Source organism: Meles meles, chromosome 2 (assembly GCF_922984935.1).
Source record: "Meles meles chromosome 2, mMelMel3.1 paternal haplotype, whole genome shotgun sequence".
Lineage (NCBI taxonomy): Eukaryota > Metazoa > Chordata > Mammalia > Carnivora > Mustelidae > Meles > Meles meles.
The window spans coordinates 122,158,159-122,176,753 of record NC_060067.1 but is presented as its reverse complement, the minus strand read 5'-3'; the positions used below and the strand labels follow the sequence as shown (position 1 = coordinate 122,176,753).

Here is an 18,595-nt window from a genome sequence, read left to right as displayed (position 1 = left end):
ATACGCCCAGTTTGGTGCTGCTTTTTTGGCGACATGTATCGAGGCTGATTTTACGCTTTCATTTATTCTTCTGCACTCATTATTTCTACACTAAGATTCTTTCCCACAACTTCACTTTCCATATCTATAAACTAAGTACTCATAGGAAATCAAAGAGAAGGAAATTGTCTAGTGAAATGAAGAATAATCATGACCCTAAATGGACCCCGGAACACTGATTTGTACAATGTAAACTTCATTTAAATATTTACTAACTGCGGAATTTGCAAGTCAACAAATCAGATATTGAATCTAATTCTATCCCACAAAAGTCAAATACAGTTCTGCAATTATAATGGCGAAAGCTTAAAATTTTGTTGTTAAAATTTTAACATTGCAGTGAAGGTGGCCATATGTGCATTTTATAAAAAGTGTATTTGAATATTCTTAATAAGTCCATTTCACATGGTTCAAGAATTTTGGCATTTATAAAACTTTGTGTATACTATAAATACTTAGAAGCATTTCTTTGTTTAAAAAAATAGTCTGATACTTTTTAATTAAAATAGCAATCAGTAGATTTTATTGATCTGGAAGATGGGTATGTGAGGATGCTTTCTGTTTTTGTGTCTCTGTAGAAGTTTTCATAATAAAAACTTTTTTTCTTTTTTAATCATTCAGTTAATACCCCATTCCTAGGATCTGGACCAAATCTAAAGTGCTTCTATTATACATTTAAATATAGGTAGAAAACATATCTGTGGTATCTGGATCCTTCAAAAAAAAAAGAGTCGTCTACAATGTAAAGACAACACATGGATAATTAGGGATCACCCTTCTGCAGACCAGAACAGTGGACAAAATCTACTCTGGAGCTAGTTAGTGTCTACTGGATGCCTTTAAGTAGGTCATCTCAGAAAACCAAGCATTGTTCTATCAGAGCACATGATCTGTAAGCATGCAAAATACGGCTCTCCATATACACCAATGCAAGATACACTCTTGGTAAAGGACGTGTTCATAATTTATGTTTGCAGGGAATTTTGTAATAATTCTTGAAATGGTTAAATTTATTATTTAATTCAGAAATGGAAAGCCAATACTTACACAGGCTAGCCTTTCTCCTAAGCATAACTGAATAGTAAATAATGCCTGGGAATTTTAATCTGGCCGTGCCCCTACATGAAAGGAACGTGGCTGACAACATTTTTTAAAGATACATTCCAGAATACAAGAAGCTTACAAAAGCGATTCCTACACTTTAATTAACACAGACTTCCACTCCTACCCGAGTCTTTGAAGAAGAAAAGAAAGTCTTCTGTTCCCCTAGTAGTGCTGCCAATCTAGTCATCCTCTCCATGTTTCTGGAGTACCAGTGCCCCATTACTATAAAACAATAAAGCATATATGTCAGTGCCCTCCCTCCCTGCAGGTGTGATATTGAGAACATTTACAAACCAACAGTTCATCAAGGGAAAGTGACTTATTGTTATGCATTTAAAAGGGAACATAATCAATATTACATTAATTTGTCTCACAGAAGGAACCCAAGAATTGAAAAAAGAAAAGGGAACATGGACTCATGAAATAATGTAAGAACAATAATGAAGCACCACCAAAGAATGAAAATTCAACTTAAAATTTATTTACTAACTTAACACCCACTTGGCAGAAATAGTTATAAAGCAGTAAATTCATGGAACACTTGGGTGGTTTGTTGGTTAAGCGTCTGCCTTTGGCTCAGGTCATGATCCCAGGGTCCTGGGTTCGAGCCCCAAGTCAGGCTCCTTGCTCAACGGAGAGCCTGCTTCTCTGCCAGCCGCTTCCCCTGCTTGTGCATACTCGCATGCTCTCTCTCTGTGTCTGGCAAATTAACTAATCTAAAAAAAAGTAAATTCAGTGTGGGGTGTGAAATTGTTATTGCATGGCATAACATCCAAGTGACTGAAGTTCTCTACTCTGTCTACTACATAGGCTTATTGAGACTGTGTACTTTTCTTTGTAAGGTAAAAACCATATTGCCTCTTTACATTTGAGTCTTCTCCTTGGCCTTTTGGTTTCATTTACTGTCCTGTACATTGCAATGCCAGGTTTGTTGTTGAAGTTACTTTGGGGAATCCCTCAAAAATTTAACATGGCAGTTCTATAACAATATAACAATCTTCTTCAGTGCCCTTGGAAAATAGCAGTTCTTCTTAAGTAACCAATTAACTTAAGTAACAATTATTGAGTTAATTGGTTAAGTTTAAATAGAACTAGACAAAACCATTATTTGATGTCTTCTAAAATCTTTTCCAATCATATTTACCTTTTTTTAAATTTCTTTTCAGCATAACAGTGTTCATTGTTTTTGCACCACACCCAGTGCTCCATGCAACACGTGCCCTCACTAATACCCACCACCTTGTTCCCCCAACCTCCCACCCCCCGCCCCTTCTAGACCCTCAGGTTGTTTTTCAGAGTCCATAGTCTCTCGTGGTTCACCTCCCCTTCCAATTTCCCTCAACTCCCTTCTCCTCTCCATCTCCCCATGTCCTCCATGTTATTTGTTATGCTCCACAAATAAGTGAAACCATATGATAATTGACTCTCTCTGCTTGACTTATTTCACTCAGTATAATCTCTTCCAGTCCCGTCCATGTTGCTACAAAAGTTGGGTATTCATCTTTTCTGATAGAGGCATAATACTCCATAGTGTATATGGACCACATCTTCCTTATCCATTCGTCCGTTGAAGGGCATCTTGGTTCTTTCCACAGTTTGGTGACCGTGGCCATTGCTGCTATAAACATTGGGGTACAGATGGCCCTTCTTTTCACTACATCTGTATCTTTGAGGTAAATACCCAGTAGTGCAATTGCAGGGTCATAGGGAAGCTCTATTTTTAATTTCTTGAGGAATCTCCACACTGTTCTCCAAAGCGGCTACATCAGCTTGCATTCCCACCAACAGTGTAAGAGGGTTCCCCTTTCTCCACATCCTCTCCAACACATGTTGTTTCCTGCCTTGCTAATTTTGGCCATTCTAACTGGTGTGAGGTGGTATCTCAATGTGGTTTTGATTTGAGTCTCCCTGATGGCTAGTGATGATGAACATTTTTTCATGTGTCTGATAGCCCTTTGTATGTCTTCATTGGAGAAGTGTCTGTTCATATCTTCTGCCCATTTTTTGATATCAATCATATTTATCTTAAACCAGAGAAATTTTTTTGAAATTATCTTATTTACCATCACACTTCCTTGTGGTGGAATGGAATCATTTTTTAAAGTACTAGTAAATATTTGGATTTTCAATCCCAAAATTCTTTTCATTAATTATGGTATTATTTCTTACTCATATTCGGTGTGTACAAAGCTGAACAAAATAGGGTGTTCTGTATAATGCCTACATCCTCAGGTAAACATTGCCCCAAGAACGATGTGCAACTTCCTCTCTAGCAAGTGGCCTTTTTTCCTTCTTTGTCTCAGCGTGACCTCCTTATTCCTCCAGCCCATCATCTTCATCCTGGTTCTACAAGCCTGGTTCCTGCGTTGTCATTTGACTATTTCATTAATTTATTCATCCCTTTTTCTTTTAACAATCTCTACTGAACACCTTGCAGCACCAGGAATAAGTCAATTCATTTTGTGAAGTTCCTGTTCTCAAGTTTGCAAACTAGTGGAAAAGAATCCCTCCCATATATCCATTGTGTGGCATCCCATGTCTCCTCCCTCAGTTCTAGGTGTTTCCCATGGTTTTCTTTCTCTGGTGCCAAGAAAAAGCTGCAAAACCATTCCGACTGGTTCCAATGAAATTCATGCATTCCAGCCCAACCTAAACCCTCAATAAATAATAAACCCTTTATAAAAGTTTTCATGTGGTTTTTACTGACTCTTATCACATTCTTCATAGCAGAATTTCTTTACTCTTCTCAAGCTCCCGGCCACTGGCTCCCAGGAAGTGACACACGTTTTATTACCGGGAGTAAAGCAACCTCTGATGATTGTATCTGATGATTGTATCTTATGATTTCTTCTGTATTTTCACTCTGTCCCTTGTCCAAAGTGCTTCCTCTTTGCCAAAATGACAATCCATGTGTGTTGGGGTTTTGTTTTGTTTTGTTTTGCATATTCTGTTTCCTTCACTTTTTTTTCATCAATTTTCCCCACTATCATTTGCAACTTCAGTCTCTCTCAGTCTGCAGGCTTATCATCCACTAACATCCTGCTTAGACATCCCACCCTGCCACAAAGACTCAGATAACTCAGTCTATTTTTTCTTACATTAAATTTTTAATGTTCCATTTAAATATTTGTGCTTTTGTATGTTTTGGGGAGTGGGTGGAGAGAAGCCTGTAGTTTTCATAAAATTCTAACAAATGAATCTGTGACTCCACAGTATTAAGAGCCACAGCTGTAAATGTAGTCAGAGACCAGGTTATGAAAGGCTTTGGATACCAAGCGAAGGAGATTTTAAATTGAATCCTGAAGACTTTAAGAAATAATAGTAACATGCTCAGATTCTCATTTCTGGAAAGTTCCTAATATGTCACACAGTTGGCAAGTAGTGAGCTGAGATCCAAACCCAGATAATCTGGTGTCAGAGTCCAGATTCTTAACCAGTATGCCAAACTGCCTCGAAATTGGAATTATGTTGTTTGAATACCATCCAGCAATTGGTAAATTTAAAGCAATATATAAAATGTTCTAGTCTTATAAGAGTAAATGTAATATTTGATTTGATTTGTGTGGAACAGTTAATGCATTTGCTTTTTAATGTTTTTGTTTTAATCCTTTTAGAACCAATTCGAAGATACAAAACTTACCACAGTGATCTCTTTAGTACCTCCAATGAAAGTCCATCTATCATTTCCTCTGAATCAGATTTCCGACAAGGTGAGAGGCATTTGAGTAACCAAAATGTTTTTAAGAAACCATGAACGTCCTTTTTCAGTGATGTTAAGATATAAGGTAAAAAAATAATTCTATATAAATATAAAAATTATAAAAAGCAGCTGATTACTCTTTTTAATAGTATTTTAGGAGCTTAATAGCATCAAATATCATCAAACAACAGTATAGTCATTTTCATAATGGGAAGTAATTCATTGTCTTCAAAAATAATGTGACTTGTCTCTGAAGAGTTTAATGACATTATGTCATTAATTTGATGGTATGAACGTGATTTGTTAAAATTACCTTAGTGTATCTGCTAAATGTTAGAGTTTTAAATAAGGCTACTTCATATTTTTTATCACCTGTGCAGTTTTCTCTTTATTCATTCCTTTTTTCATTCTTTAATTAGTACGAAAAAGTGAAGCTTCCAAGAGGTTTGAATCCAACAGTGGTCTCACAGGGGTAGACGAAAACCCAAGTCAAAGCCAGTCACAGAGACCAAGGTATGTAATATGAAAAAATAGTAACAATAAATTGCCAAAGGCAGGTTTTTTAAATTAGAGTCAGGGAGAATTTTTGAAAATTATCCTCTTTTCTCTATAGTCTTTATTTTCCTTTTTCTTTACCTCTTCTTTGAGTTCTTGAAAATTCATTTAATTATGTGGAAGACATTGTGGTTGTTTCTGTTTGAGTTATTGGAATCTTTTAAAATTAGAATTGGCTGTGTTTATTTATAGTTTGTGCTTGAAATTAAAATTGTCAATATGTATCTAAAATAACTTACAGGAAATTCTGAAGGGATGGCATCAAGAATCTGTGAGACGATAGTAAACCTTGATTTCTAAGAGAATAATTTCTCTTTTGAAAAGTTGAATAGGCTCGACAAGCAGGTTTTCAGGGAGTATTTTTTGTTGAATGAATGACTAGTTTACTACTAAGTAACCTATTATGTAAAAAGTTAACTATTCACTACATATTTACTGGCTTAAAAGAGGTTATCTTGTTGTTGTTGTTGTTGTTGTTGTTGTTGTTTAAGTTCAATTTAGGCTTTCAAGTTCATTTTCATACTGAAATATTCAGCTTTCTTATAAGGTGTTAGGTATTATTCTTGTGCTGTGCTTAGGATGATGGTATTATAGCTATATATTGATTTACTTTGTTTAAACTGAAAAGTGTCAAGTCAATACTGAATATTTTGATGTATTTTCTTTTCATGTGTGCACAGGTCCCTTACATGAATAAAAGCATATTGTTAATATTAAACATTAATTTGACATTTGTAATATGTTATTACAGAACCAGATGTTGCTTCAGAATTTATTCCCAAACTATGGAAATCCTTTTAAATTTAATATCTTAGTTCATTTAATTCAAGTATCACCATATACAAAAGAATCATTTGGAGATTAACAAAAACTTGCCCCTTAGCTAATTAATTCTGGCAGACAGTGTTTCACACCTGTAAACTATTAATAGACCAGGTAACCCTAGCCATGTGATTAAAACAGACAATTTATCTAGGGTTTAGACTCCAAGTAATTAAATACATTACACTAAAGTTATTCCTTTTAATATTGCAGTTTTTATTAAATTTATGTCTTTTTCTCTTCTCTTTTATGCTTTTTAAAATAATCCATGATACTTTATTTCCTTGAAGGAGAGCTCTAATAAGCATTCATTTACCTAAAGCAGTATTTTATTTGCATAATAGAATTTTATGTTACTAGGACTCCATTGTGGTGATAACCATGATTGGGTAATTTTGAACAAAGAGGTAAGAGACAAAGATAGGTTTATGTTTGATGTTATACGGTTTTCTTAAAGACACAAAAGCATTTTGGGATGAACAGCAATACAAAGCAAATATTAAAATGCAGTCAGTTCTGTAGTGAATTGAGGAAGTCACTCCTCTCTATATATTTAATTTGGAGAAAATTTATATAACTAGTATGATGTTCTTCAGCTCAATGAAAACATGTTAAAGATAACAACTGGAGAATTATTGGGCTTATGTATTAAAAATTGATTTTATAGTTCATTTATTAGTTGTTTAAAAACATGTTCCTCCAAATAAAATTAAATCATTTTGTGACTCTTATTTCAATTTTCTTGATGAGTTACATCAAGAGATTATGAGAGAATATTTGTTTCAACTGTTTCCAAGTTTTATTTTTAGGGCACGTTAACTTTAAAGCCACCTAAATCATATTCTAATCATAAACTATCTTTTATTTCACACTTTAAAAGGGAAAGAAAAGCTCAATGTGGCATTTATAGCCTCTCCATTAGATAAAGACATATATTAAAAAGTATTTCAGGAGAAGTAGATTGTTAAGTCTCTGTATATGCTATATTTCATGTAAGATGCTAAACTCTACTTCCTTTAGACAAATCTCACCCCCTTTTCCTGCCCACAGAAAAACACATTAACTAAAATACTCTAAATTCCTTATTTTAAGTGCAGAATTTTCTGAATATGAACAAAGATTTCTGATAACATCCTTAGCATGCTGGCATACAATTAGGAGGCCCTGTTTTGTTCTTTAGGTCATATATTTGTGAGTCCTCTATTTAGACATGTTTGCATGCTTCTTTATAAAAATTTCCATTCCCTTTAGCTAAAATGAAATGGAAAAACAGATCCAGGCAGTGCTATTGATTTGTATCATAGAGGGTGGAGGGAAATTAACAGGAAATTATGAGTCAGATACAGCAGAATGAGTAATTTTTTGATTCTGAGTTATCAAAAGTGTCTTTCAGTGACCAAAAAGGATATTCAAAGCTGTTTTCCAAAGAACATCTCTAAGTTTTTTCTGTGTTAACTTTTGAAGTACAGTTTATACATAATACAATTCCCACTGCTTCTGTGCCTATCTGCTTGACGAGGTAACCTATTTTTCTGACTTAAAGCTGCCTACTTATTCATTCCTAAATGATCCAGATTTTCTTTGTTTTTTGTTCATTTGTTTGCTTTGTTTAGGTTTTATTTTTTATTTTGTTGTCTCTCAAACTTTTTAGCCTTTATGGGAACTCTACCAAATACTGTGTTGAAAGAGATAAACTGATAGTCATTTTTCTACCTGTTTGTAACTCTGGTATAAAATAATTTGAACAAGAAAGCTAATATATTTAACGAATATATTAGGTGCAAGTTAAAATGTATAGATTCATATTCTTATTATTATCCTTGACCCCCCACTAAGTGAGAGAGCCACAAAATTAAATTTTGTCATTTGCTCAAGAAGTGATTGCTATGCATCTACCATGTACTGGGAACTTTTAGGTACTGAAGATAGAATCATGAACAAAACCAAGAAAATGTCCCTCAAGGAATTTCTAGGGCTGAGAGATAGCCAATAAACCATTAAAAAACAAGTGAGTAATACACCATCAGATAATGATGGTGCTTTAAAGAAAAATAAAGCAGGCTAAGGAGATAGAGAGTGCACACAGAGGGAAACTGATCAACAAAGTGAAAAGTCAACCTAATGGGAGAAAATATCTATAAGTGATATTTCTGATAAGGAATCATATCCAGGATAGATAAAGAAATTATACAATTCACACCAAGAAGAAGCTAAGTGATCCAATTTAAAAATGGGCAGAATATACATTTTTTCCAAAGAACACATACAGATGGCTGATAGGCACATGAAAAGGTGCTCAACATCATTAATTATCATGGAAATCCAAATCAAAACCACAATGTGATATCACCTCACACCTGCCAGAATGACTGAAGTCAAAAAGACAAGAAACAAGTGTTGGCAAGGAGGTGGAGAAAAAGGAATCCAGTGTACAGTTGGTGGGAATGTTAAGTGGTGCAACCATTGTGGGAAACAGTATGGAGAGTCCTCAAAAAATTAAAAGTAGAAATACCATATGATCCAATAATTCCACTAGTTGATATTTACCCAAAGGAAATGGAAAACACCAGTTTAAAAACATATTGGTATATCTGCGTTTACTACAACACTATTTACAATACCCAAGAAATGGAAGCAACCCAAGTGCCCATCAGTGGATGAATGGATAAAGAAGACACACACATACACACCCTGGCATATTACTCAGCCATAAAAAATAATGAGATCTTGCCATTTGCAACAACATGGATGGACCTAGAGGGTATTATGCTGAGTGAAATAAGTCAAACAGAGAAAGGTGAATACCATATGATTTCATTTATATGTGGAATCTAAAAAAACAAAACAAATGAACAAACAAAACAGAAACAGACCTTTATACAGAGAACAAACTATTTTTTTCTTTTTTTTTTTAAAGACTTTATTTGTTTGACAGAGAGAGATCACAAGTAGGCAGAGAGGCAGGCGGGGGTCGGGGGGGGAAGCAAGCACCCTACTGAGCAGAGAGGCCAATGTGGGGCTCAATCACAGGACCCCAAGATCATGGCCTAAGCTGTAAGCAGAGGCTTTAACCCACTGAGCCACCCAGGTGCCCCTACAAACTATTGATTGTGAAAGTGGGGAGAGAGTGAAATAGATGAAGGGGGTTAAGAGGTGCATTCTTGGGCGCCTGGGTGGCTCAGTAGGTTAAGCCACTGCCTTCGGCTCAGGTCATGATCTCAGGGTCCTGGGATTGAGTCCCGCATCGGGCTCTCTGCTCAGCAGCGAGCCTGCTTCCCTCTCTCTCTCTCTGCTTGCCTCTCTGTCTACTTGTGATCTCTCTCTGTCAAATAAATAAATAAAATCTTAAAAAAAAAAGCGGTGCATTCTTTCAGTTATAAAATAAGTAAGTCACAGAAATGAAAAGTACAGCATTGAGAATATAGTCTATAATATTGTAATAACTTTGTATGCTGACTATACTTGACATGGTGAGCATTGAGTGATACAAAATTGTCATAACCTTGTGTTGTTCACCTGAAACTATACCATTGTATATCAACTACACTTCAATACTAAAAAATTTAATTTAAAAAGACATTAAAAAAAAAAAGAAAGCAGGATGAAGGGATAGTGAATACAGGGTTGTGATGTCCAAGTTCTATTTTACATAGGTAAAATTACATTAAAATTACATTAGAGGAGGCCTTTCCCAAGGATTATATTTTAACAGGAAACTATTTTAAGTGACAGGATGAACTATGCAGATATCAGGAGACAGAGGGTTCCTTCCAGGCAAAGGGAATGTCAAGAGTAGAGGCCTTGCATTATGAGAGATGTGTTGTATGTCAGAGGAATACAGGAAGGACGTGTGGTTGCAGCAGAATAAGGGAAAGGCAGAGCAGGTAGTAACCAGAATCCAAATCGTCTCATACCTCGGGAGCTTAAGTGAACAATTTGGATGTATGATGGGAAGCCATTGGGTGGCTTGAAAACATAGGTCTAATTTACATTTAATGGGATTACTCTGTTCTGTTCTCTGAAGAACAGATTACAGGAGTAAAAGCCCACTTAGGAAGTAATGATAGTGAGATCTAGCCCCACATCCATTTGGATGGTTGTAGCCCAGATTAGATTGCTGGTGATAGAGAAGAGTCAGATATACATATTTTCAAGGTTGTGCTTTCAGGATTTGCTGCTCAATTAGGTAGGAGATTTGTAGGATAGAGAAATCAAGAATGATCCCCAGTTGTGTTGTGAAGCAACTGGTGAATGAGAAAAATTGGACAAGGGAAAAAATATCAAGAATCTGATTTGAGACATAATAGCCTAAAGATGCATATTAACATCCAAGTAGAACACTCACCTAGGCAAATAAAATTAGAATTTAGAGGAGAGACTGAGTTATAGGCATATATAATGTAATTAAGGCTATGTAAGTAGATAAGATCATGTAGGTATGGAGTATATATGGAGACTAGGAAAATCTGGAGGTTAGAGCACTATTGTCGTCAAACACTAGGAGATTAGAAATGAAGGAGGCACCAACAAAAGAGCCAAAAAGGAAAAGCCAATAAAGTAGAAGGAAAATAAAGAGCATGGTTTTCCAGAAGGAAAATATTTTAAGACTAGGAAGGACTACACCTGGGTAGCTCTGTCATTTAAGCGTCCAGTGTCTTGATTTCAGCTCAGGTCATGATCGCAGGGTCATGAGCTCAGCTCCATGTCCTACACCAGGCTGTGTGCGGAGCCTGCTTGGGATTCTTTCTCCCTCTCCCTCTGCCCCTCCCCATCTCTGAAACAAAACAAACGAAAAGAATAGCAAAGACTGAGCAACTGTGTCTGTTGGTGCTTAGAGGTCAAGTAAAATGAAAATTGAGGATTATCCTTGTACCTTGACAACGATGAGGTCAGTCATTTTTGTGAACAGCTTTGGTGAAATAGTAGGGACTAAAACTGTTGGTCTGAGTCCAAGAGAGAGGGAGATGAAGTGGAGATAAAACTTAAATGATGCGAAGAAATTTACTCTAAAAGGCAGCAGGAAAAAATGGGGATAGAGTCCAAAAGAAGATGTACAACCAAAGGAGAATTTTGGTTTTTGTTCTGAGTAGGAAATAGTACATCATGTTTGTAGACCAATGACAATAACATAGTGTACGATAGTTTGAATGCACCTGAGGGGTAACTGCAAGGGCAAAGTCTCTGAGTAGGAGAGGGGGCAGAATTCCATGCCCCGGAGAGGTGCCAGGCCTCTGTAAGGCTGCAGGAGATCCATCACAGTTACAGAAGAGAAGACAGAACATATGGATGTAGATCTGGAAAGTTTGATGGCAGAAGGTTGAGGAAGTTTTTTCCTGATTGCTTCTTAGTTCACCAAGAAAACTGAGGAAAGGTCATCAGTAGAGAGAAAGAGGGAGAGAGAATTTGAGCTTTGAAAAGAAAAGGGAAGGCGAAGAAGGTATAAAGTAGTTCTCTAAGAAAATGAGTTACCAGACAGCGCTGAGAGCCCAGTGATATCAGTCAGCATGGTTTTGCAGTTTCATGTCTGCAAAAGAGTGGTCCCAGGGTCCTGGGATCGAGCCCCGCACCAGGCTCCCTGCTTGGCGGGAAACCTGCTTCTCCCTCTCCCACTCCCCCTGCTTGTGTTCCCTCCCTTGCTGTGTCTCTCTCTGTCATAGAAATAAGTAAAATATTTTTTAAAAGAAAAAGAGTGATTTTAATGATGGGCCTTGGAATTCAATGTAAGGGTAAAATATGGGTAATAGAGAAAGTGGTAGAGTCAGTGAATTATTTGAAGAAGGGTATTAGAGATAGTGAGAAAGATAAGATTATATAGAGAGTTCATTGGAGGAGGGAAATAGGACATTTTTAGAGGTAGTGCAGTTACTGTTTATAGGAGACACAACCTGGGAAGTAGATGACTGGCTGGCTGGGGTGTGGGAGGCTAGAGTGTTGGAGGACTCCCCAGCCTCTGTAACACAATCTTAAATGATGACAGGAGTCCTGACATCAGGTACTTAAATGTCTAATGAATAAGGGAGAGTTGACCAGTAGGACAACAGAATGTCTAGAGCAAAAGCAAAGCGGGGGAATAAGTGATTTCATATCATGTACTTCAGGGAAGCTGGGGGCTCTTGTAGGTCAGCAATGGTCTGGAAGCAGAAATAAGAATTAAGGGGAATCTAGGGGCACCTGGGTGGTGCAGTCAGTTGAGCATCCAGCTCTTGGATTCAGCTAGGATTGTGGTCTCAGAATTATGAGATCTAGTCCCACGTCAGGCTCTGTGCTCCACATGGAGTCTGCTTCAGATTCTCGCTCCCTCTCCCTCTGCCCTCCTGCTTGTACTCGCTCTTTCTCACTCTCTGTCGCTCGAATAAATAAATAAATCTTTTTTTAAAAAATGAATTAAGGGGAAACTATCCCATCTGCAGGCCCAGTGGTACAGAACTGTAAAAATAAACAGCTGCATCTGGAGAGAACTGCAGTGGAAGCAGTTTCAGAGGATGCTAGAACGTTTTTTGTTGTTGTTGTTGTTGTTGTTTTAATTTTTTTTATTTTTTTATAAACATATAATATATTATTAGCCTCAGGGATGGAGGTCTGTGAATCACCAGGTTTACACACTTCACAGCACTCACCATAGCACATACCCTCCCCAATGTCCATAACCCTACCACCTTCTCCCTACCCCCACCCCCCAGCAACCCTCAGTTTGTTTTGTGAGATTAAGAATCTCTTATGGTTTGTCTCCCTCCCGATCTCATCTTGTTTCATTTATTCTTTTCCTACCTCCCAAATCCCCCACATTGCATCTCCATGTCCTCGTATCAAGGAGATCATATGATAGTTGTCTTTCTCCGATTGACTTATTTCACTAAGCATAATATCCTCTAGTTCCATCCACGTCGTCGCAAATGGCAAGATTTCATTTCTTTTGATGGCTGCATAGTATTCCATTGTGTGTATATACCACATCTTCTTGATCCATTCATCTGTTGATGGACATCTAGGTTCTTTCCATAGTTTGGCTATTGTGGACATTGCTGCTATAAACATTCGGGTACACGTGCCCTTCAGGTCACTATGTTTGTATCTTTAGAGTAAATATCCAGTAGTGCAATTGCTGGGTCATAGGGTAGCTCTATTTTCAACTTTTTGAGGAACCTCCGTGCTGTTTTCCAGAATGGTTACACCTGCTTGCATTCCCACCAACAGTGTAGGAGGGTTCCCCTTTCTCCATCAGAGGATGCTAGAATGTTTAGAGAAGAGGTGGAGCATGTAGGTCTATCTGGTGGAAACAGGACAGCATACAATTATCAATAAAGTAAAAGTAGGATTGAAATGCTACTGCAGGGGTTCTTCTAAGATGACTAAATAAAAATTGTTTAAATTCATGATTCCTTACTTCACCTGTTTTTCTTGAATTATGCCAAAATAATTGTTTTCTTCTCTTTTCTCTGTAGTAGACAATATGAAACACCCCTTGAAGGCAATGTAATTAATCAAGAGATTATGCTAAAACGGCAAGAAGAAGAAATGATGCAGCTGCAAGCCAGAATGGCCCTTAGACAGTCTCGGCTGAGTCTGTATCCAGGAGACACAATCAAAGCCTCTATGCTTGACATCAGCAGGGATCCCTTACGAGAAATGGCCCTTGAAACAGCCATGACCCAAAGAAAACTAAGGGTAGGTTAATTCTCAGATTACTGCATTTAAACATGGTCTCACAGGGAAATTTCTTTTTTTAAGTTTTTACTTAAATTCCAATTGGTTGGGTGCTTGGGTGGCTCAGTCTGGTAAACATCTGCCTTCAGCTCAGGTCATGATCTCGGGATTCTGGGATCAAGCCTGGTGTCAGGCTCCCTGCTCAGCGGGGAGTCTACTTCTCCCTCTCCCTCTGCCTCTCCCCCTGCTCATGCTCTCTCTCTCTCATGCTCTTTCTCTTAAATAAATAAATAAAATCTTTTTTTAAAAAAATTCCAGTTAGTTAACATACTCACAGGAAAATGTTATACAAAACACTTTTAAATTCTGTAGGTATCCTAAAGTTGCCTGTAGATGAAATCAGAATTCCATAATAATTACACTGGTGGGGATGCCTGAGTGGCTCAGTGGGTTAAAGCCTCTGCCTTCAGCTCAGGTCATGATTCCAGGGTCCTGGGATCCAGCCCCACATCAGGCTCTCTGCTTGGCGGGGAGCCTGCTTCCCTTCCTCTCTCTCTGCCTGCCTCTCTGCCTACTTGTGATCTCTGTCTGTCAAATAAATAAATCAAATCTTTTAAAAAAAATTATTACACTGGTATTAAATGTTGGTTGCTAATAAATATTTAGATGTTTCATTATTTCATTTTTAAAATAACATGAGATGGATTTAGAAAAAGATGTTCTAAATATACTGTTTATTTTTAAAGTATATTCATGATCCTTAAAGTCAACTGGATTTATTCAGTATTGTAGGGGATTATCTTTTAATATTAAGAGATTTATTATCTCACGAACCAAGAAAATCAGGAATAGATAGTGAAGGGTTGGTTCAGAAGCTCAAGAATGTTATCACGTATATTCCATCTTTCTGCTCTGCCATTCTCAGATTTTTGATAGTGATTTACTTTGTAATCAAAAGATGATCACATGAGCTTCAAACATCGTATCTTTGTATTACAATATTAAAAGACAAAAGGAAAAAATTTGTGTCATATATCGGGGGGATTTTTTAAATGTGTTTGTTTTTCTTTCAACATATGTATTTTTCTAAACTAAGCTTAAAAAGAACAGTCCTCATGTAAAATATCTTGAACATTTTACAACTTCTGTAGTATTACTGTTAAGAGCTGTCAAGTACTTCATTATATGAATTTATCATGTACCATGATTTCTTCAATCAGTTTCCAGTTATTGGACATTGAAAATACTTCTTTTATTTTCTTCCAAAGTTTTTATTTATTTATTTGAGAGAGAGCAGGAGTGGGGGATAGGAAGGAAAAGGGAAAGGAAGAAGCAGACTTCCCACTGAGCAGGGAGCCTGATGCGATGAGGGACTCCAAACCTGGCTCAATCCCAGAACCACAAGATCATGACCTGAAACGAAGGCAGATGCTTAACCAACTGAGCCACGCAGGCCCTCCTGAACACTGAAAATACTTCTAATTTGTTATTGTTGCTATTGCAAGCAATGCTTTGATGAACATCCCTTTAGCTAAATCTTTTCAGGTAACTTCCTCCAAGTAGAATAGCCAAGTGAAAGGCAAACACCTTTTAAGACATTTGATTCATCTTGTCAGATTGTGCTTCAAAACATTTGTACGATTTTATGCTTCCTGTGATCATGCCTCTTTCACCATACTCTTACCTACCCAGAATATTGTCTTTCTATTCTTTTATCATCACCAATGTGATACGTGAAGCGGTATCTTATTTGTAATGTTCCTATACAAATAATTCTTCAAACATGAAATAAATAGTAGTAAATGTGATAAAAATCTAGGATGAATTTTTTTCTTTTTAGTTCTGCACTGTATATTACCCACATTCTGTTTTGGTTTTTTGTTGCTTTTTTCAAAGAATTGTCTTTTTTTTTTTTTAATTAACATATAATGTATGATTAGCCCCAGGGATACAGGTCTGTGAGTCATCAGGCTTACACACTTCACAGCACTCACCATATCATATACCCTCCCCAATATCCATAATCCCACCACCCTCTCCCTCCCCCACTACCCCCCAGCAACTCTCAGTTTGTTTTGTGAGATTAAGAGTTCAAAGAATTGTCTTAAAAGCATATATATATGCTCTGGAGTTGATAGAATTCAAATTTCCCTCATTGTTTTCTAAGGAGAAGAAACAGTACTGAGTGGTGAAAAATGTTTGAACCACAAATTTGAAGACTTGGTTTCTATTGTTAATAATGCTGTTACATGATTTTAGCCAAATTTTTAAACCACTTTGTTCTTTATTATGCTAACTTTTAATGTGGAATTGGGTTGTAATTTATAAGATATTGTCTACTTTTAAAGTTGCTCGAGTCCAATAAAATACGATTAAGCAGAAAAGAAGAAAGTCCATAAGGCCACATCGATTTATCATTATCACCAATACCGTTGTCAAAATTAAACACTAGGCAGGATATCATACAAAATAGTGTGGGCTTCTAATAATTAAAGGAATGCATAAAGCATAAAGAGCATGTACATATACACCTTTTTCATAAATCATAATTTCAGAGAGCTAATGCTGAACATGGCTCATTAGAGATTCATAAATGGTATTCTGTACTTTTACAGTATGCCACTGTTACGTGCCATCTCACTAAAAATCTGTCTTGCCTTTTAGGCAGTCAGTTTCTGGCTATTTCAATAACAAACAACTCTTCATCAAAGACTTACTGTATCAGTGACTACAGAATGTGAACTTGTGGTCCTCAAAGGACCACGTGTTTTTTCTGAAAAGAGCAGAAAGAGTATGTTTTTGGTGCTGAAAAGCAGTGTTAGTAGTTGAAGGAACAATCATCCCATTTAATTAATGTTCTTTCCCAAAATACAAGTATTTAATTTTTTTTTAACTTTATTTATTTATTTAACAGAGACACAGCAAGAGAGGGAACGCAAGCATGGGGAGTGGTAGAGGGAGAAACAGGCTCCCTACCGAGCAGGGAGCCTGATGTAGGCTGGATCCCAGGACGCTGGGATCATGACGTGACTGAAGGCAGACACTCAACAACTGAGCCACCCAGGCGCCCCTAATTTTTTCTATGTTACTTTTAGTTGCGGACGCCTTTTAACTTGTTTATACACTGTTGCATTAGTTTATCTGTATTGGATTCTATATTTCCCAAGGCAGACCATTTTCATTTTTTCTGCTCTATTTCTGTTCTCATTTAAAATGTGTCCTACTGGTTCGTTGAGTATTAACAAACCCTTAATGTTAAAGTTTTACTTAAATGGTATCTGTCACATGTTCCACACTTGGTTAACTGGATAGAATTCCAACACCAAGCAATCAAGGAAGAAACCAACAAAAATAAAACTCCAGTAACCTTCATGAGTGCAAACATATCATGTGCATTAGTGCATACGTGCACACACACACCACCTGACTTTGGCCTCAAGATTAGCCATTTCATTTTACTTTTTGTCCATTTGGACCTAATCTCTCAGTCTGTTCTGAATCCTGCTCTCACCTGGAGTCTAACATTTTAAGTAATTTCCTCAACCAGTTATCCACTCTTGGCAGAAACTTCTGGATATGCAAGACATGCAGGAAAGAAGTAGATTAAGAAGCAGTAAATGAAGTGTGTGGACTCCACTTTCCCCAGCTCCTCCGTCTCCCCTATCTCTTGAGATAATGTTTTCTCACTGGAGGCAGCAATGGGGTACAAAAGCTAATATCTGTAATATCCTTAGCTGTCAACTACTTATAAAAAAAAAAAAAAAAGACAATCAGTGTCACAGTCTTCCAAGCACATGATTATGAATGGATATGTGTATTTCGTAATTACAAAGTAGATATTGTCCTTTAACTACATTTATTTTAGGATACAGGAAGTATCACTCTTTAAAGGAAAATGAGATTGTGTTCAATCACTTCACACCTTAGCAGTGCTAAACCAAATCCTTATCATGAGCTTGATAACTCTTCAGTAATTAAGACTACTATTTCTTTTTTTTTTTTTTTTGTTACATAAATTAACCCATTTGTTATAGGCTAGCAATGTTTCAAACGGTGGTGCTTCTACTGGTCTTTCAACTCCTTCAGTCTTCTGATGGCAGACTTTACTGTGACGGCAAAAGTGGTGTTGTAGGTCCAGGCGCCACCAGCGACGGTTTTCATGCAGGAGCCACAATGCCAGATCCCCACAGCTCGTCTTTTCATCTTGGTTTTGCCACAGAAGGAACAAGTGTACTTGGCGTGCTGGCTTATCTCAATCTTCTTCACCATCTTCCTGAAGGAGGCACCATAACGGGTCCCGTATTTGCCCACGATTCCGACCTTCTTGGTGCGTTTAGCCATGTCGCCTCAAACTAGGTCTGAGCCCCGAGAGGAAGCAAGACTACTATTTCTTTTTTTTGAGACTCTGAGTTTATCTGAAAGCCAAAAAATGAAAAACTTGTAAAACTATGAAGCAAGCCTTTACATTTGACATCACTGGTAGAAAAGGAAACTGAGGAAGAACTTCTGTTTACATTTGGTGTAGGGCGTATTCCATTCCTGTTCTTCATAAAATCCACATACTTTTTTATTTAAAGTTCCTACATTTGTTTCAGATCACCTGGTTCTGTTGTGGTGGCTTTACATGTACTTTATTATTATTATCATTATTATCATCATCATCATCATCATTATTATATTCTTTGCCTGTTAAGGAAAGACCTAGATTAAAAGGTAAAAACTGTTGATTCT

General features: G+C 36.9%; 2 protein-coding genes across 6 annotated transcripts in view; one reads left to right on the top strand and one right to left on the bottom strand.

Moving 5' to 3' along the window:
• Positions 1-18,595, top strand: part of PTPN13 (protein tyrosine phosphatase non-receptor type 13) — a 204,684-nt gene that overhangs the window by 113,148 nt on the left and 72,941 nt on the right. For all 5 annotated transcript variants that reach the window (XM_045997255.1, XM_045997257.1, XM_045997256.1 and 2 more), the window contains 3 exons: positions 4,758-4,853; positions 5,263-5,356; positions 13,663-13,885. In XM_045997255.1, the coding sequence (XP_045853211.1) occupies positions 4,758-4,853; positions 5,263-5,356; positions 13,663-13,885 (413 nt within the window). The remainder of the gene's footprint in view (positions 1-4,757; positions 4,854-5,262; positions 5,357-13,662; positions 13,886-18,595) is intronic.
• On the bottom strand, positions 17,872-18,229 carry LOC123936732 (60S ribosomal protein L37a-like). Its single transcript, XM_045997259.1, has one exon. The coding sequence runs from the start codon at positions 18,203-18,205 to the stop codon at positions 17,927-17,929; it is 279 nt and encodes a 92-aa protein (XP_045853215.1). The 5' UTR covers positions 18,206-18,229; the 3' UTR covers positions 17,872-17,926.

Coding starts and splice junctions, on each gene's coding strand:
- LOC123936732 (XM_045997259.1), bottom strand. CDS start 18,205: ATGGCTAAACGCACCAAGAAGGTCGGAATCGTGGGCAAATACGGGACC.